Consider the following 17,863-nt stretch of genomic DNA (forward strand, 5'->3'; position numbering starts at 1 on the left):
TTCTTTTGCTCCCTCTTGCCTGCAACTTCACGAGAGCGGGTTTCGCAGGGGTGCAGCTGCTCGGATTTGGCTGCTTGGTCTTTTCAAGCAAGCTCATCCCTGCATAGCCGATACAGCATCTCTGTGGATATCGAGAAATATCTCCGCTCCCGGCAGGCATCCCAGCGCAGGGGGGGCGCAGGATTTACACGGAGCTCAGTAACGTCTCTAGCAGCATGTTCGGAGGTAGTGCGGACCGCCTGCAGCGACGGAGGGAAGTGGGGTTTTCAAAGAAGAAGCGAACTCAGCACCCGCAGAACGCGAGACACCCTATAGTAAACTGTGTACAACAAAGCGTGCGGCCACTAGTTCTGGTAGTTGTTTTTGTCGCTTGGTGAGATACCCGATCCGCCGACAAAAAGTTGGTCGCACCATATGCCACCCCACACTAAAGTAGTCTTACGACGAGGAACTAGAACAGAGTAGCACCGCTCCCAAAGACCAAGTTGCAGTCTGTTAGCCCTTCCAGGCAACACAGTTCCGCACCCCGTTTCTCAGTAGAACACACTCTAGCACTCTATACTTTCTTGGCGGGGTGTAGAGTCAAATATCTCACGAAGGGCGGCAACGGGGAGAAGGCATCGGGGTGAGCAGACTGTCGACCCGGGAAGCCAGCCGATCTGCGAGGGTACGCGGACAGTTTACAGATAACGAAGTTTCCCCCTGTCTCCTCCACTACAGGTGCCAGCAGAATGCACAGCCGGGTAAATCCTACAGACCGTCGGCCTCACCGGCCACTTCACTCGCGTTGGTTTGGCCTCGATAGCCTAAGTGCGCCGCGTGAGCTGAAGCCAGCACTACGGCGCTCCGTGCAGCAGACAACGATGTTGCTCCTTGTGAGTACCGTCGTCCTCTGCCACAACTTCCTTTGCTCCTTCCTCGGACCTGCTGAAATTTCTTTTTATTTTGCGGCGTTCCCAACACTCGCTAGAAGCTGGGCTTCTTTCCCGTCAACAGCGAGTGGCGCTGAGCATGACGGGCTCCGCCGACACGACGACTACGAAAACGGAGTACGGACTTCCACAGCACCACCTGGGCCCAGTGGCCGTCAGTCCAGGGCTGCTCAGCTTCTTTACCCCTGGGAAAGTTTCCATGAGCAAGTAGTAGAGTGCGAAGTCTGCCAGGCTACCAGTGAGCTACTCGTTTCTCGCCTCCGCGAGATCTTGCCGAACGTCCCATACAGTGGGGAAGGTCTGTCACCCACACGAGAAGACTCTGAAGCTGGACACCCTTACGTGCGTGAAGTAGTCGCTTCTGCTCTTGATTCTGTTATCGATGAAAGGCCTATTTGCACTTTCTGGAACTGGAAGCAGTACGCGGGTAAGCATGTGAGTGCGGGCACGGCAGGATACACTGTGCTCCTCAAACAGGCCTGGTTTGCTGGGACGTACGATCACCAGTCTCACGCAAACAATCTTTAGGCTTGTAGATCACCTGTTTCTTTTCTGGAATAGTGAAGCGGACGTCGGAGATGCAATCAAGCGCGATCGGAATTATCAACAAGCAAATGCGCGTATGTCTAGAGCCATGACTACACACAGGTAGTGAAGACATGGTTTGGGGTGAATACCGTACAAACATCTGAAGCAATCCCCTTCAAAAGAAAAATCTTTTTGGCAGGTGGCCTGGCACTGCGGTGTCTCGTCCTCACCTGCGATTGTAAGGGAACAGTGACTACTCCTAGGCATGCTCAGCTTGAGAACAACCTCCGCGAGATACTTGCAGTGCTATGTTTTTTCTCAAAAGTCCACGCTCACTCAGGCTTTTCCGCCACCCGAAATAGATATCCCCTGTTCAAGCACTTGCAGACTCATGAAAGCACATACGCTGCCACGCACTTTCTCCTTGCCGCCGTTTTGTCCGTCCACAGTTTTCGTGATTACCAGCAGCACCGGCGGCACAGTATGTGGGCAGAGAGCGACCGTTCTCAGCCGCAAACCTGTGTCTGTCAAAAGAATCTTATACGCCCTCTGTTGTCCCCGCTGCTCTACACGCGGGTAACAAGGATCCTCGGGCTCGCTGTTCAATGGTGTCAGATAAGACGGAAGATATCAATACCCTCGAAATGACGGCCGAATGCAAAAAACAGCTCCAGGAAGGAAAAAACGAATACAGAGCTGCTCTCTTGGAACACCCAGCAGATGCACGGAAACTGGCAAGGGAGGCTTGCCTGGAAACTATGAAGCACTGCACTGCTCTGTGGGAAGACCACGACTTGCCCGATGCACGCGAATCAAAAGCCGAAAGGAACAAAAGGCTTTCCCGAGCCTTCTTGGAATGGAACAGGGACCAACCTGGAATATCCGTTTCGCCCTTGGGCGTGCAGTACAGGTGGATACGGCGAAAAACCGATGATCATGCAAGTATTCCAAGGTACATCAGTGAGCGGGGCGGTCTTCACACCGATGTGAACGTGTACCAAGGCGCCGGGAGAACAGCGTGGCAGGCGCGCATACTCAACTGATCTCGGGGATACCTCTCCGAGCTCCCGAAGAAGTCTGAATGAAGAAACTGGCCACATACAAATCGAAGCCCTACAGCAGTCGTCGCACCTTCCACACTACCACTTTGCATAAGCGGCAGTTCAGTGTCAGTTCCCATATTCGCCGTTTCTCCAGTTCAGCTGTCTCACGACGCAAACATGAGTAGAGTATCGAGATGTCACTGTCACTTAAGCGGCGCTACATAGGCAGATCCGGAAGAGTGTACGAGTTTCCGCCGTTTTCATGGTGCAGGGCATCCCTGTAGTTAGAAACGTACCAGTTAAGGCTCGTCTAGTGGCCTCTTCATCCTTGGCAGCCGCGCAAGTAGTACCAGAGAGCTGCTTCGAGTCCACAGCTCGCGAGACCTATGTACACGGAAAATCTTCGCTCGAGCGCCCTCGGGAAGAGCCATAGAAGTGAGCTGCGAAAACCTGGAGCAACAGGGGCTCACCGTTCCCTCCCCCCTGCCTGGAACGGCTGCCTTCGACTTGCGACAACCCTGCCTGCTGTCTGGTTCTTGGTGTACGCAGAGCTGATACGGATGTGGTTCATATGCACTACCTTGGCAAGCGCCTGAGTGGAAAAACTTTCTTCAACACGTTCAGAACGGTACGTACATTGTGATCAAGGCCTGGCTGTTCAATAGCAAAATGTGCCGGGAGCGAATCAGCTTTTCGATAGCGAATTCAGGCTTACGCCATGCATCGGACCTGCATCTGTGACCGAATGGAGGAGGCACGCGTCGGAGTTGCTCCCGGCTTGAGAGCGCCGTCAAGGAAATGCAGTTCAACTGCTGGTCCAGAGAAGGAGTCGTACCCCCGCGGTCCGGGGCAGTTCCTGCGTTTCTAAGCAGCCAAACGCTTCTCACGTCCTTATCTTGGACAAAATCAGCGTGGGAGCCTCACTTTTTCACGACTGATTGCTTCTCCATAGTATATCGCGGAAACGCTGCTCTTGATGCTCCAACACACTGGAGTAAACGCTTGACTGAACAGTCTGGCTTGTGTCTGTCTATTCACTCTCTCGCATACGGCTACAGCGGGATTTTTTAGAAAGAACAGAGGCAATTCTAGCGCTGGCAAGAACACCTCATACTGCCATCTGTTCTCCAAGACTGCCGCTGGGACTGCAGGGGGAGTGAATGCTTTAGACCGGCTGCAAAAGAAGCATTGCGCCGTTACCTCGACTCGAGGTGTTCTGGAGGCTGTCATACCCCTGGTCGTCCTACTCTCCCCCACAATAAGCAGAATGTCGGCTTTGCTGGGTCCGATCAACCTGTAAAGGAAGGTGCGCTGGCGCGGTGTCACTACTGTTCGTGCTTACTTAGGGAAAAGCGGCTGTCGCAGAGCTGAAGAGTTTAGTTCCAGGTTGGCGAGAAGTCTTGATGTTCATGAGGAATGGCGAGGAGCTCCATGCGTACATTCCGCCCGAAGTGGGTTTCGGGGAAGCGGGACTGAGTAAGTCACAGCAATGCAACGTACTTCCGATCTGCTGGAATACCGCACTAAGGGGAGCTTCATCTTTCGTGTCACTCAGCTATCGGGTACCCTGTTTGCGTCTCCGCGGCTGCTTCTTCTCCGGTCAACAAACGTGGTTGGCTCCACAACTCTTACTTAGACGCTAAAAGGCTTTTACGACTTCAGCACCTCTGACGGCTGGAGTCACGAATGTTTCGTTGACTGTTTCTGGCCGTCTTTCTCGGGGTATTAGTGTGCCTCGTTCTAGAGGTTTCTTGACGATACGCGCTGCCTGTCTTTTTCTGTGTCATGATCTCGTCTATTGGCGGAAGCGACTTTCTGAGAGGATTGTTCAACTGGGAATGACTAGGTATGGGGACATCTATAGACATATATGTATGTATTTGTGTGTATGGACCGATATGTCTTATCGCGAGTAGGCCCGCCTTGAAGAACCCGTCGTGTATTACAGAAGACGTGAAGTGCTACTCGTTTGCAGTTGCACTTACGCCCTCGTTCGTGCGACTTCCCGCATAGTGCATCTTCGATGTCCTGGATAGCCTGTGTACTCTTAGCAAAAGTGTTGTCTCCTGAAGGACGAGACAGAGAGAGTTGCACTCCAAGTAGCGGTATAGGTTTAACTTTTTCAAGTACGCATACATCAGTGCTCCAGTGCGCCTCAGCTCACGTCGCGTTCCAACGGTACCTACGCACTCCATGTGCTGATTACGTGGCTTCCGGCACTTGTTACGATTGCAAGCTCTGAATGGATTCCGCTTCCTTGTTTGAATTGCTCGGTGTCAGACGGCAAAGTCGGTCCCAATGAAGTAGTAATGCTCCACATACGCCTAGAGTTTATTGAGCATAAAGAGGCGCAGCAAGCAGGGCCTGCCCCAGGGGCACTCACGGACTCTCGAGCAGCGGACGAGACGTTACCTGCAGAAGACGGCCTCTCCAAGAACTCCTGGTCTCACGATGAACTGTAACGGGCAACTCGCCACTCAAGCACTCCCAGCTCTTTTGAACTCCCTCCGCTGACCCCAGATGTACTTGGCGAGTACACGGGGTGAAGCAGAGCTACAACTTCAATTGATTGCTTTGGCGAGAACAGCGCAGAAGTCCGCTGTCAGAAGCCGTCTGGGCTTGCCTCGTGAGCGTTCAACAGGAGGAGGACCTGCCAGATGACGGACGCTTATCCCTTAAATGCGGAGAAGCACAGTGCGCCGGAAATCTGTTCACAGCATCCATGGAGATACGTACGCAGGTACACGTTTTAGAAGACACGACCACAAAGAGCCACATTCGAAAGCGCTCAGCAGCGAGACACATCGTAGCTTATCCGACTACGGGACGTCAACCTCACTTGGACCAGAAAATACTAAACAGCAAGTAGACGCGCCATACAGTCATCTATTACAAGAATACAACGCCTGTTCTTCCCCCACCCTGTGGATCCATTTTCGGGTGCGTTGAATTCATCTTCGCTTTTCGGCTTTTTGGTTCACCTTTTCAAAATGGTATCCTAGCCCACAAGTTGCGGGGTGCCTCCTAGAGATATTCACCCTGAGTTGCGGGGTTGATGTTCACCCAAAGGCGGGGTGACTCCTAGAGATGTTCACACAAAGTTGCGGGGTAGGTCCTAGATGTTCACACAAAGTTGCGGGGTGACTCCTCGAGATGTTCACACACAGTTGCGGGGTAGACCCTGAAAATAGACAACGAGAACGGAGCGCTCCCCGCCGTTGGGATGAGCGTTACACGAAATATGACCAAGCAAAGGACGCAGCGAAGCGCCTCTTTTCGCAACCCTGGAAACCGGTACCTGTGTGAAACGTTCACTCGGCGCCCCGTCTGTTTCCTTTCTTCTCCGGCTAATGGACATGCTGTAACGACTCATCTTACTGTGAATCCACGAGAGACCTACGGAGACTGATAGCTGGAAAGCTGGAAGTGTGTCTGCGCGCTGCCAAGGAGGCGTCATCGTGTCAGAAATAACGACGTAACCTGAAACTAGGAGCAGCGACATGTTCCGTTTCGTTCCGGAGCCCTTCGGAAAAGTACGCCTCGTGCAGCGGACTCAAGTAGCCAGTCGTTGCTTCCAGCCGCCGTGCTGGCCTATTGCTGTAATAGTTTAGGGTCACGTGACAGCGTAGATCCTCTCCGTGACAAATATCTGCGCACTTCTTGAAGCGTCTTTTCCAGAGTTTATTCTGCAGCCTACAGGCTGGCAGAGCGGGTTCAGAGAATGTACCCTCGACAAAAAAAAGGGCGAAAATAACACATCGTTACTACGCCGGGCCCGCGAACGCGAGGTAGAGACAGTGATCTGGTAGTGGCAAAGAAGCATTATCCTCCAGGAACGTTTTTGGATGGTAAAACCACAACAGCAAGGACGGAAGACCTCTCCCGCGCCGCATGAACTCAGTTCTAGAAGAACTACTTCATGTCGCCCCGTCGGCACAAAGGAGAAAAAGGGAGCAAAACAATAGGGGAAGCTCTCAGCTTCCCCTGTTGTTTTGCTCCCTTTTTACAGTTCTCCGCACTCCCTCGAGGAGATGTACCCCTTCTTGGTGAGCGCGGCATCCTTTCTCGGACGGAGAACTAAGTGGTGACACCTTCATAACAAACCGAAAAAAGGAACGGCGGCCAACCGCCCGGTTTTGTTTGACATTACCTTGCTTCAAAAAAGAAACAACTCCATAGAATCACAACAGTCTTGCTAGCAACCTGTCAGCGACCTCTGGCGCACGTGCCAGGAGCACTAGCTGCGAAAACCGGACTTTCAAGTCACTCTTCTGATGCAGATTTGCTGAGAAATGATACAACCTCCGTAAGAGCTTCGCCTCGTTCTCCATATTGGCGCAGTAGGACTACACAATGAAGCATAGTTGCGGGACAGCCGTCAGCCGCTACTAGAGAGTCTCTTAGGCGCAGATATCGTCTTCGCTACAGAGTGTCGACAGGGCAAGGCAAACAAGGAGGTTTTCGGGAGTAAACAGACACGAGCGGAAACTCGCGTATCTAGCGCCATAATTGTGAACGAGGTTGAGGGCGGACACAGTACTCTCAGCATTCGGCGTAACGGCACTATTGCTGTCTTCTCCCTGTCCATCAGTCGCAGTTTTAGATGCGGAAGCATTTGTACTAGCTGAAGACACATTAGAGAGAAGACAGAAAACAAACGCCATACATACATCGGTAGTGGGAGCCCGGTTGTCTTTATCTCTCTTCACGCTTGGTAGTACCGTAGGTTGACAGCTTTGCAGCATTATGTTGCCAATTCAAACATCTGGTTTTATTTCTATCTTTTCAATCGTGATGGAGATCACTTGACAAGGGTGACCTCCGTCACGAAAATGCGACAGGCGGAAGCCACGTATCCACGGAGAAAACCTACTACGACAGTGCTTTTCCAGCACGGGGGGCAATACCTATGACCGAAAGGTAATCAGAAAGACCTTAGAAAAGATCGCCTCACTCCTTGGCCGAGCCCACTCTTAGAACTCGCCTCGTTTTAAGGGTGGTTTCCTGAATAGTGAAGAAACTCCACTCCTTATCTCGATCTTCAACACGTCCACCCTTACAATGTCCAACCACTGACACAAGGATCTCCACGTGAACACCCGAAAAGCCACCGAAGGAAGACGAGCTTACCCAAGAGAAAACGGTTTCTTAAATGCAAGCGCGATCTCACACAACTGAAGCGAACAATACCACGGAGACGAAGTGCTACTGTCTTCTGTATTAGGCTCTATCTACTTACTATGTATCCACATCCTCGCACAGCACATACGTTCGGAACCGCCGCAGCAGATCACACGAACGAAGGAATGAAAGATGAGAAGGAGCGTAACAGTTAGCGGGGAAACTGATCATGAAGGAGAAACTTTGCAAAAGGCCAAAGAAAACGAGTACGTTTCCCCGTAATTGACATGCATTGCCCTCCTATATATAATGGGAGTCGTTGAAGTCAGAGAGTTTTACTCTACATCCGCAACCAAGCACGGGGTATTTGAGCTTTGCGCGACCATAGGCATCGGACAAAAAGTGCTTGAAAGTAAGTCACAATGACCCGCAAACACCGGAGAAAGTCAAAGAAGACTACGTAAGAAATAGTGTTCTTTACCTGTACTTGTATCCCACAAGGCGACAGTACCATTGCGACATGCCGACGCGAGAAGGGTAGAGCCGTGACAAAAACTTAGAGAAGCGACAAAAGGTGGAACAGAAGCTTCACTCCCGTAGCTTGGGCTCCATGAGCACGACATCGGTCGCCCCGATGGAATATCGTACACGCATATCCCTCCAGCAGAGTCTGTCATCCGAGACAGGAAAGTAGCAGATTCGGCATATATGCTTGTATAAAGCGTTTGTCTTCTCTGGCGTGTGCTCGGAATTTCCCTGCAGTGTCTTTAATCGTGTGACTATCCGCGTGCTGGAGAAGTTCATCTGTCCCACTAAACAAAAACGTGAAAAAAAACGAATATACAAAACTGTGTACACTCGCCGGGTGCACGTATGAAAATATCTCCAGCTTAACGATGGAGCTCGTGCACACCAGTAGACGCGTGAGTTGCCTGGACAGATTCACGCAGTACTAATTTCTCTGCCACTGGATGACACAGCTCTACCATCAAGCGCTGTGACTTCGAGCTAGTGCTGATTAGCCTTCTCTGTATAGGTTTGCAAGCAATGAACATGAATGAACTGTATAGACTTATCGCCGAAGGCGGACTGGACTACGCATTGGGCTGCCCTGGAAGGAAATGAAATTGAACCTTCCTCTCCTCCTACAGCAAAAGAGGCATGACGCCAGCCGTCTACTCGGGGAAGCTCAGTGAGCGCTCACCCCCGGCAGCAATCAGTCTCCCATCCGGTGAATTAGCTAGGCACGTCACTCGGCCTGCACTTTCTCGTCGACTCGCCAGCATCGCTTTCCGCTGTCTCTGACCGCTAGTCAGAGGCCTGCCCGGCGGCATCAAGATATCTCTCCAAACCCCATCAGAGCCATGCTCCCGTTGAGCCGTCCCTAATCCCGTCGGAACCAAGAGAGGCTGGAATGTTCTAACGACATCAGCTGTGCGAAGATCGAAGAGGCGAACAACATTGTCGGAAGCTGAAGTGAGCAAGAGGGAGGAATTTGCGTGTAATTTCACCGTGTAAACATCCGTTGCAGCAGCAGGGTGTTGAAGTAAGCGTGTCGGGAAAGACCGCGACGTACACCATAGGCGGGCACAGCTGTCGGAAGAACCCGAGGCAAAGTAATGCCTGTATACGGGAAAAGACAGAACACACACACACAACATTCTGTAAAATGAGTACCGTAGCGCAACACCTTCAAGAAGTCCAACACTGCAGGGCAAGAACTTCTAAGCTTCACTTCTCTCTAACGTGACAGCCTAGTTCCCCTATGAGTTACATGCGAGTCCCGCCTTTAGACAGGCTTCCGGGTTCGAGCGTCTGTTCTACAAACTCATTTGACCGGGTACATGCACGCCCCGTCCCACGCCTGCGTGCACACAACCCTTCTACAATCTCTCAGCCCCTCCCCTTCCCCCTCGCCGCCACTTTGCCTGCCTCTTCGGACACGCTGCAAGAGACTGTACCCCCGCCTCAGTACAAGCTTATCTATGCTCCTACACAGCAAGCAATTCGTCTCTGAAGTTCTTTCTCCCCCTTCAAGGTTTCGATTCTTGCAGGAACCCGACTGTAGCCCTGCTCTCCGCTAAGCTTACCCGAACGGGCCAATGTCTAAAGACCAGACAGCGGCTAGCGCAGCGCGGTAGAGACAGAGGGGGGTCGCGACATTGGAGCCTTGAATTCTTGATTTTCTGCCAAGAGTTTCAAAGCTTGAAGAAGACAATGAAGACAAATCTTCTCCATCGTTTTTTCTTCGTGTCCTATCTTCACCTGGTCCTTTATCTCCTCCTCCTGTTTGTCGTCCTTTGTCGCTCCCCCTTGCATCGTCTTCACCCCCCCCTCCCAGACTATCTCCCCCTCCTTTATCACCGTCACCGTCTTTGTTGTCTGATCCACCTGAAGCTCCGCCTTTCTTCCCGTTCACTGAGAGGTCCCCTCTGTCATCATCCGAATCATCAAGATTCGCAGTTGCAGGTGAAGTCCATGAAGAGAGGGAATATGGCTGCCACAAGCGTATAATCCCATCTGTCCCGCCTGAAAGAAGAATGCGATCATCGACTTCTCCGAATGCAAGTGAAAGGACACGTCCATCACACCCGACAAGACGTAGAGTGCCTTCTTCTTCTCCTTCTTCCTCTCCCCCCCAATCAAGGACACACTTCTTATTCTTTGCTCGACTACTTCTTCCTTTTCGGACACGTCCATTTCTTTCATTCAGTTGCCTGCTATCGCCTCTGCTTCCTCTCTTCCTACGAGAACGACTGCCGCCTACGTCATCACCATCCATCTCCGATCCCGAAGAAGATGATGATGACCGCACGTCTCCTTGAGAGTCGTCAGAGGATGACGTAGATAAATCCTCAACAGACCCAGGAGGAAGGCGACCTTCTTGCGCACACCGCTCGGCCCGCAAGATCCACTTTCGCCGACGACGCTCACGATGAGCTTTCGCTATCTGAAGCAAAGAAAACGAGAGATAGAAGAGACAAAAGCTCTTACCTATAGAGTATATACAGGGGGGCTTCCAGAAGAACCAAAGATACATTTTGCGCCTTGGAAGCATGCATATATCTGGTCTGTCCCCATCAGTATGTAAACATATGTGAGGCGTATACTGTCGTACGGATAACAGCCGCGGCTCGGTGCAAATGAGAAAAAAAATTGCGTCAGACATTAAGCATCAGGTAAGGAGCATAGAAGGCGACGAGAAGGAGAGAGAGAGGGAGAAAAGACAGCTCATCCCGGAGGTCACCCCAAGTATAGTAACAAAGACCTCCTTGCGATCCGTCCTTGCTCCGGACAAAGACGACGACTCCTCTCACGAGAACAAGAAGGCCAACGCACAAGAAAAAGACCGAGAAGTCAACATACTAAGGAGAAATGAAAAAAAAATCCCTCTTTCCATCTGTGTGACAGGGAATAGTTCAGTCTTAACTAAATGCCTTACCTGCTGTTGTTGAAGATTCCACAGCCGGATTTCTCCATCCCCTCCAACGGCGACGAGTTTGCTTGTACTCGGACTGACTGCGCATGACCCGATTTCAGCTGAGGCATTGAGGACGGTAATGCATGCAATAGAGGGGAGCTGTCCCGATGCCGCGGACAAAGGAGCCTGAGGAGGGTAAGAATTCAGAAAAAACTGCACACGCTTCTCTTACACTGCCGCCGACTATAAGAAAACAACAGACATGTGTTTCTGCTTACAGAACAGAATGAAGCAAACGGCAGCAATGCCCATCTTCGTACACACAGAGTACATGCAGTAGCTACATTATCACGTACATTCTTGAGGGCTCAAAACACGATAGGTGACAGGAGGCCACTGTCTTTACCTCACCACACTTCCCACTCTTAGAAACCTTGGGGGCTAAACTATAGAACATACTTACCTTTATACACATACACACTTATGCGATTATACACGTGTGAAGAGTTCGAATGGATAAATGGATACCTCCAGGCGCGCCTCCTCTTGACCGTGGATGCAGTCCTACGGACTGTCACCCCTCACCGTTAAAGAGAGTCGGGGTAGGAAGCCAAACATGCCTAGTTTGGCTACTTACATTACGACTTTCTTAACTCTACAAACATATGACGTTCTGCCCCGAACGTGCTTGCAACACGTAGCCAACACAACGGCGATGTTTGAACTCAGTGAAGCTCCACCTCCGTTCTGTCTGAGGCCCATCTACAGTCTCCAGGAGCATGAATAGGGATACGCCATGACAAAAAAATACACTTTCATCTGTGGCCTGCAACTGCCCGTCACCAATGGTGAAACAGACATCCGAGACAGTGCGAAGGACTTTTTTGAGATTCTGATTCGGCTTACTCTCCGCTCTGCCTGCTGTTTATGAAGCCGTTTATAAAGGAAGAAAGCATCCCGACCTGGCTCCGGCAGTGGCAGGAGGTATTCAGGATCGACTAGATCCGTCTCTCGTACGTTTTCCCCACCCAGAATCCGCACTCGCTGTAAGGACAAGCAATGCAGAGCACTCAACCGAAAGATGCGTAGTCGTACTTTGAGCGAAGGAAAGAAAGAATGAAATTGGAGGTCGCGGTGTGTCTAGACAACCGTAGAAAGGGAATCTGCATTGCGCACTCACACGCCACACAGTCTTGTGGCCGTGACTGAGTATACAAGTACAGGCAGAAAAGAGCGACGAAATCTATGCAAGACGGCAGCAGGCAAGACTGAAGAAACTGAAAGACTCGGTTGGTGTAAGGAGCTCCGTACCTAGCTTCTGTGGTGCCGTTTCTACAGTTACAGCGAATCACCGGCTGTAAAAGACTGTTTGGACGTTTTGGCGCTCTTCCCCTTCAAAACACAACACTACTAAAGCTCTCACTAAAAAGTTACTCTTGAAATCTAAGAGACCCGTGACCACTTTCAGAAGATGTGTATAGTTATGGTATGAGCGAGCACTCACGTACGTAAATAGGCGGACACGCAGATGCTAACCTTCCCCTCTGCATCCCATGCAACTCTCCAATCCTTTCTCGCAATGCCGTTGTGCGTAGAAGGAACAGACCATACGTTCTGGCAGTAGCGAAGCCCTTTCTCCCCCTCTCCGATGAAGAAGTAGAAAGGATTAGGAGCTAGACACCCGTGCTCAATCTTTTGACATGAGCCCCTCTATATTCCTAGGAGAATAGCTACTCGCCACACATGTAAGACAGTGTGACAAAATCTGCCTTTCTATCCATAGTCGTCGCCTCCCCGTAACCCCAGAGATCCTTCTCCTCTCACGTGACATGCGTGCCTTGAAACACCATCGGAGAAATCTTAGACCTTGCTGCAGATGCTGGAATCCCTTAGATACGCCTCCCTCCCAGTAGAGACACAGCTGCTTCTCTGAACAAGCCGTCCTGTCCTCAGTTTCTGCTTACCTTTGTCCGTTCCCCTCCTGGGCCTACGACCGTCACCTCCTCTCGAAAGAACTGTTTAGGCAGTCCCCATGTTACCGGGGGTAGTGGCTCTTCTTGCTTCTTTTCAGCTCCATCTTCCTTCTTACTTCCTTGTCCTCCTCCTCCCCCTTCCCATCCCGAGTGAACTCCACCTTGTACTTCTTTGGTTTTCCCTGCCCCGCCACCTGGTACAACCGGAAGGCCCGCAGTAGCGCCAGCAGGCGGAGAAGACACGCGTCCAGGTAGCGTTGGAGGCAAAGCCCCTCCTCCTCCAGAGCCGGTGAGGAGTCCGAAAGACGAGTTGAAAGCTGAAGAGTTACCACTCCCCCCTGCCCCAGGTGCAGCTGTAGGCCGAGGGGTGAGACCCCACAGCTGTTTGGCTGGAAAATATCCAGACCGTGAAGGGTCTGTTGCCTGTGAAAGAGGAAGTGGAAGAGAGGGCGTAGCCGAAGAAGAGACAGTGGATAAGCCTGGATATACGATACCTCGAAGATGAGGGGCAGCGGGGGGTGGGGGGAGAAGACGTACTGCCGCCTGAATCATGACTTCGAGAAGCAGACACCGCGTGTCTACTAGCCATGTCCGAAGAACGAAGTAAGCTCGTCTGAAAGAACAGAGAGACAAGGAGCAATCAAGACAAACGAAACCAAGAACCTGAAGAAGAAAGACTTTCAAGAGAAAATCACTTGGTAGACCTCGGACTGGAGAACACCCCTGATAGAACCAACTGTAGCGTAAGCTGTCACACGGCTAGCAGGCACAGGGCGAAAAGCATGCCGAACGATACACGGAGTCTATCTGTCTTCCCTTCGTGCGTGTACCTATATACATGGATGTGTTTAAGTACAAGGCCCCGATGGATCAGTTGCTCCCTGCTGCTGTACAGAGGGATCCTGGAGTTCAAAGAAGATAGTAACTTAACGAGCGGATGGAGAACCTCATCGGAAACCTGAATCTTGAACACCGCTCACTCTCGCCCCCCAGTCTAAAAGAAACTGTTTCCCTGTTCCTAGTACCCAGCCCCTTTCTCTGCGAGACCACGTCAGCTGTGCAGGGTTGAGAACAGTCAATACACACTGCTGTAGTAGAGGTCGAGAGATTGATAGGTACAAGAGCAGAAACAGATACGACAAAAGGTGGATGAGGCAGTAGGGTACTACGCGGCACAAACCTATATGTGTAGCTGTTACAGTACGTAAAGGCATCCCATCCCGTCTTTGATCCCACGTGAGAGGCCAGCTGACGGCGCCTAATGAATGTTGTAAACTGAAAGAGGAAACGGATACTGGCCAGGTACGAGTAAGAGCATGGTGATACCCGTGTGAGGCGTATACAGACATACAGTCCTTACTCAGACATATATACTGGATGGCGTTCCTCAGCAGCAAAATATCCAACCTGTCGAAGCTGAAGCGGATGTATAAGCTGAAGCTGTTGGAGCTGCCTAAGAAGAACTTGATGCTTTCCGTAGTGCAAGGAAGCGAAACGACTCAGCAGTTGTCGAGCTTCGGAAAAAAAAAGAAAGAAGAGACAAGACACATCAGCAACCACAACGACGACTATTCAGCTACAGTCGATATGCATGGCTCGAGACACCACATGTGCAAAAGAACTAAAGAATCTTTAGCTCTCGTGTGTTGCCCGCCTTCAAGAAGAGATGAGGCAGAGAGGGAGACAGATACAGAGAGAACAGTTCGTGCGATTGGGCAGATCTTCTCTGAAGATCACTCTCTCCTGTCCGTAAGCCTATGATTGAAGGAGAAGAGAAGTTGCAGCTTCTTGTATTAATGTAAACTACTACAGTGGTAACAGTCTTGTGAAGTAGATCAGCAGAGCAATAATCTTCTCCCGTCTTTCAAGGGGTGCGATCATTACAGACATAGAAGCAGCCGACTGGGCTGCCAGTGTTCTTCCTTTTCTTCAGGAGTGTCTTCTGGTGTTCTTTCTTGAAACCAGCCGAGGGTGTGGAAAATTAGGAATGGAAGCCTCGCTGACATGCGGACTCAGCATGAATGGAAGAGAAAACAAGGGCGATGGTGACGCGCGTCCGATCTGTAGAGAAACAAGAGAAGGCTGACGTCAGCGCGAAGAACACATTGAGAAGGGGAGAGAAGAGGTCGACACGGCTCAAATGCATGCACTCAGAGAGAGAACAGGAACATACCAAGGTAGGAGAATCCTGAGAATTACGATAACGATTTATGCGCTTTCCGTACACACGTATGAAAAGGGAGTGTATACCAAAAAAAATCTGAAGAGACAGAGACACACCATGTTGTTTTCGGGCGACTGCGGGAAGTATGTGAACCTATAAGAAGTCAAACTGACAGCATCTAGGGCGGAATTCTCATTCGGCATCAATCAGGCACCAGCAAATCGTCTCAAGTAAGAATCCGAGAAAAATTCTCTCCAAGGTGTTCGAGCATGACACGTCGCGGGAACGAGAGAGGGCTGATATCCTTTCAATAGGCGGGAACAGCTCTCCTGACTGAGACAGCCCGGCCCAAAAGGAGAGTACGGAGAGGTTTGTTTTGCTTACCCTGGTTAGGATCGACACTAAGAAGCTTCTTGACCATGTGCATAAGCACAGCGAATGCAACGTCCATAAGCTCCTCTCGACAATCTTCGAAGAGACTGAGGACCCATATACAAAACCGACTGTAGATTCCTTCATACGTTGCGAGCGAAACAACCGAATACCCAGGCTGAGTCTCTCCACCAGCCGCTTGATGAAAAGCCCACCCCCCAGGAAACGTCCCCACCATGAGCCCACCTGGGTCAGTCCCAGGAGGGCCTGCCGCTGTAGGAGGAAGCGAAGAAGTCCCTACTCCTCCTCCTCCTCCTGGGAAAGACTGCTGGTGATAGGGAGGGGGGGCACTGCCAGGGGTCATGAGATAAGGCGGATAGCCATAAGAAGAAGGGTTTTGAGAATTCGAAGAAGAGAAAGGCGGAGGAGGTATCATTCCATTAGCCTGCTGATACATCACCTCCCCTCCCGGATTCATATTATGAGGAGCTGGAAAAGGATAACTTGGAGGTGTTATAGGGGGTGTCGATTGGATGGAAGAACGTGATGGATTGGGATTCGGAGGTCCTCCGCTATGAGGATGTATCGGCTGAGTAACCCCACAGTGACTGTCTCCAACGGGTCTCTGTCCCTCGTTCTCACCTGATGACGAGGGCCCCCTGGAATCAGCCGTCTTACCTGTGCCCTGCTGCGGGGTAGTAACGTCAAGAGGGCGCGGGTGAGCACCCCCTCCTGCGAGGGGGGTGGAGCCACCTGACAAAGAAGACATGACCCCAGGAGTAGCTGGCTCGGATAGGGGATGGGAGGAAGCCCCGTTATAAGAAAAGTAGGATAAGAAGGAAGGATCCTGCTGGTTCGGATGGAACGGTGGAGTTGCCGAAGACGTCTGGTTTGTTCCTGGGGGCACGGCAGAGGGAGTCGGTGGCTGCTGTCCCGCCATCCTACGGAAAAAGAACGGTAGGGGACTTTTGACTGTGATGGAAAGAGAGTATCAAAGACAAGGTGACCCGTGTTGGGACACCATACCCAACGGACCGTCAAATACGATCGTCCTGTGCGACCGGAGTTCGATAGTGTTAAGGTGGCTCCGAAGCTGCGCTGCAAGCGACGAGCTAACTAGCGGCGGAAACCAAGCACAAGGTAACAAGGAAGAGAGACCGAAATAAGCGACATGAACAGGACCGCTCATTTACGATGTATGTGAGCGAGAAGCAACGAAGCACTGCGCGGAAAAACACACAGGGAAAAGGCGAGCGGTGCGACAGAGAAAAGCTGAGGGAACGGGCATGGGCACCGGACAAAGGACGGATTCTGAACTGCCCCGTTTACTGCCAAGTGTTTGTCGGCTGGAGCGTAAAGAGCGAGTGAAGAGCATAGGTGTCCTCGCGGCGATGCAGGAAAAACAAAAACTCGGTTCTTTTGCACTGAAACGCGTTTGTCCCGGTGTGCATGTGCGCCGTAAGCAGCCGGGGATAGCATCGCTCACGCCATACCACTTTTCGACTTGTCCCTGTAGTTTGCCGGAGTCTTCTGAGTGAGGTGTCCCTCTGCAGAAGTCCCTTTCCCCTCTGTTGGGACTCGATCTGATAAGAGATACTCTTGTACGAGTGTAAGGAGACTCCACAATCTCATGCAGATGTAGCCGGTGCATGCAATCGCGATCCGGGCTGCGCCCTAGAAGTCCCGGTGTCCAAATTCAAGCAAGACCCAACGCTTCAGGGTTCCTTCTTTCATCTAGTAGCAGGCCAAGCAGGATCAGCCTTGTGTCGCCGCTTTCAGACCGTTTTACTTCAGCGCAAATAACAGGCACCATGGGGATGAAAAGTGCAGACGTGTAGGAAGCAGGACAAGTTGAATTCCTTCGTCGGGTGAAAAGTGGGCTTCTTTCTGACATCGCTACAGATGTTCTCTTGGAAGTCGTCGCGCGATCGCCTCAGGCTCCTACCCTATATATATTCGAATGAACTACAATCCTCTCTTCAGCTATCTGAAATTGAGGTTGGATAGTAGCGTCATTCTGTCCTCCCGGCAGCATACAGAGGGGACAAGGAACAGACTTACGCCGGTCAGTCTTGTTCCGCCGTCGCGGTGAGCGACCCGGGGTACCATGAACACTCCTTTGCAGCAGTCTGGTGAGAGCACCGCACTCCCGCAGGGCTGTATAGCGGGATTCGTGGCGGCGCTAGAGGCTAATAAACCCTAAAGTGCAGCGGGGCAGGTTTCAGAAATCAGGAGAGTGCTGGCTCTTCCTCGACCACAATGTTGCAGCATACGAGGAGCCCTGGACGGCGCAATCAAGGACACGTGTC

At 51.4% G+C, this 17,863-nt stretch overlaps 2 protein-coding genes across 2 annotated transcripts; one reads left to right on the forward strand and one right to left on the reverse strand.

Moving 5' to 3' along the window:
- Positions 1–2,065: 2,065 nt before the first annotated feature.
- Positions 2,066–4,965, forward strand: CSUI_001023 (peptidyl-prolyl cis-trans fkbp-type domain-containing protein; the record flags this gene model as incomplete). Its single annotated transcript, XM_068061229.1, has 5 exons — positions 2,066–2,454; positions 3,053–3,131; positions 3,850–3,979; positions 4,540–4,629; positions 4,784–4,965. The coding sequence occupies 5 exons, from the start codon at positions 2,066–2,068 to the stop codon at positions 4,963–4,965; spliced, it is 870 nt and encodes a 289-aa protein (XP_067926792.1).
- A 1,265-nt stretch (positions 4,966–6,230) lies between these two features.
- Positions 6,231–17,147, reverse strand: CSUI_001024 (transcription initiation factor tfiid subunit taf5). The gene is made up of 9 exons (XM_068061230.1): positions 15,567–17,147; positions 14,379–14,532; positions 13,010–13,631; positions 11,952–12,089; positions 11,067–11,231; positions 9,715–10,574; positions 8,829–9,247; positions 8,106–8,294; positions 6,231–7,127 (listed from the first exon to the last, which is right to left on the reverse strand). Exons 1-9 carry the CDS (start codon positions 16,492–16,494, stop codon positions 6,904–6,906), a joined length of 3,699 nt encoding a protein of 1,232 aa, XP_067926793.1. The 5' UTR covers positions 16,495–17,147; the 3' UTR covers positions 6,231–6,903.
- Positions 17,148–17,863: the final 716 nt, after the last annotated feature.

This window comes from Cystoisospora suis (genome assembly GCF_002600585.1).
Source record: "Cystoisospora suis strain Wien I chromosome Unknown contig_404, whole genome shotgun sequence".
In the NCBI taxonomy this organism is placed as follows: Eukaryota; Apicomplexa; class Conoidasida; order Eucoccidiorida; family Sarcocystidae; genus Cystoisospora; species Cystoisospora suis.

What these genes read in the sequence shown, in the direction of transcription:
- CSUI_001024 (XM_068061230.1), bottom strand. Translation starts at nt 16,494, where the DNA reads ATGGCGGGACAGCAGCCACCGACTCCCTCTGCCGTGCCCCCAGGAACA. An exon ending in CATCCAGTATATATGTCTGA is followed by an intron (nt 13,632 to 14,378) that starts GTAAGGACTGTA and finishes CTGTTCTTTCAG; the next exon opens with ACGAGCTTACTTCGTTCTTC. An exon ending in GAGACTGATTGCTGCCGGGG is followed by an intron (nt 8,295 to 8,828) that starts GTGAGCGCTCAC and finishes CTCGGATGACAG; the next exon opens with ACTCTGCTGGAGGGATATGC.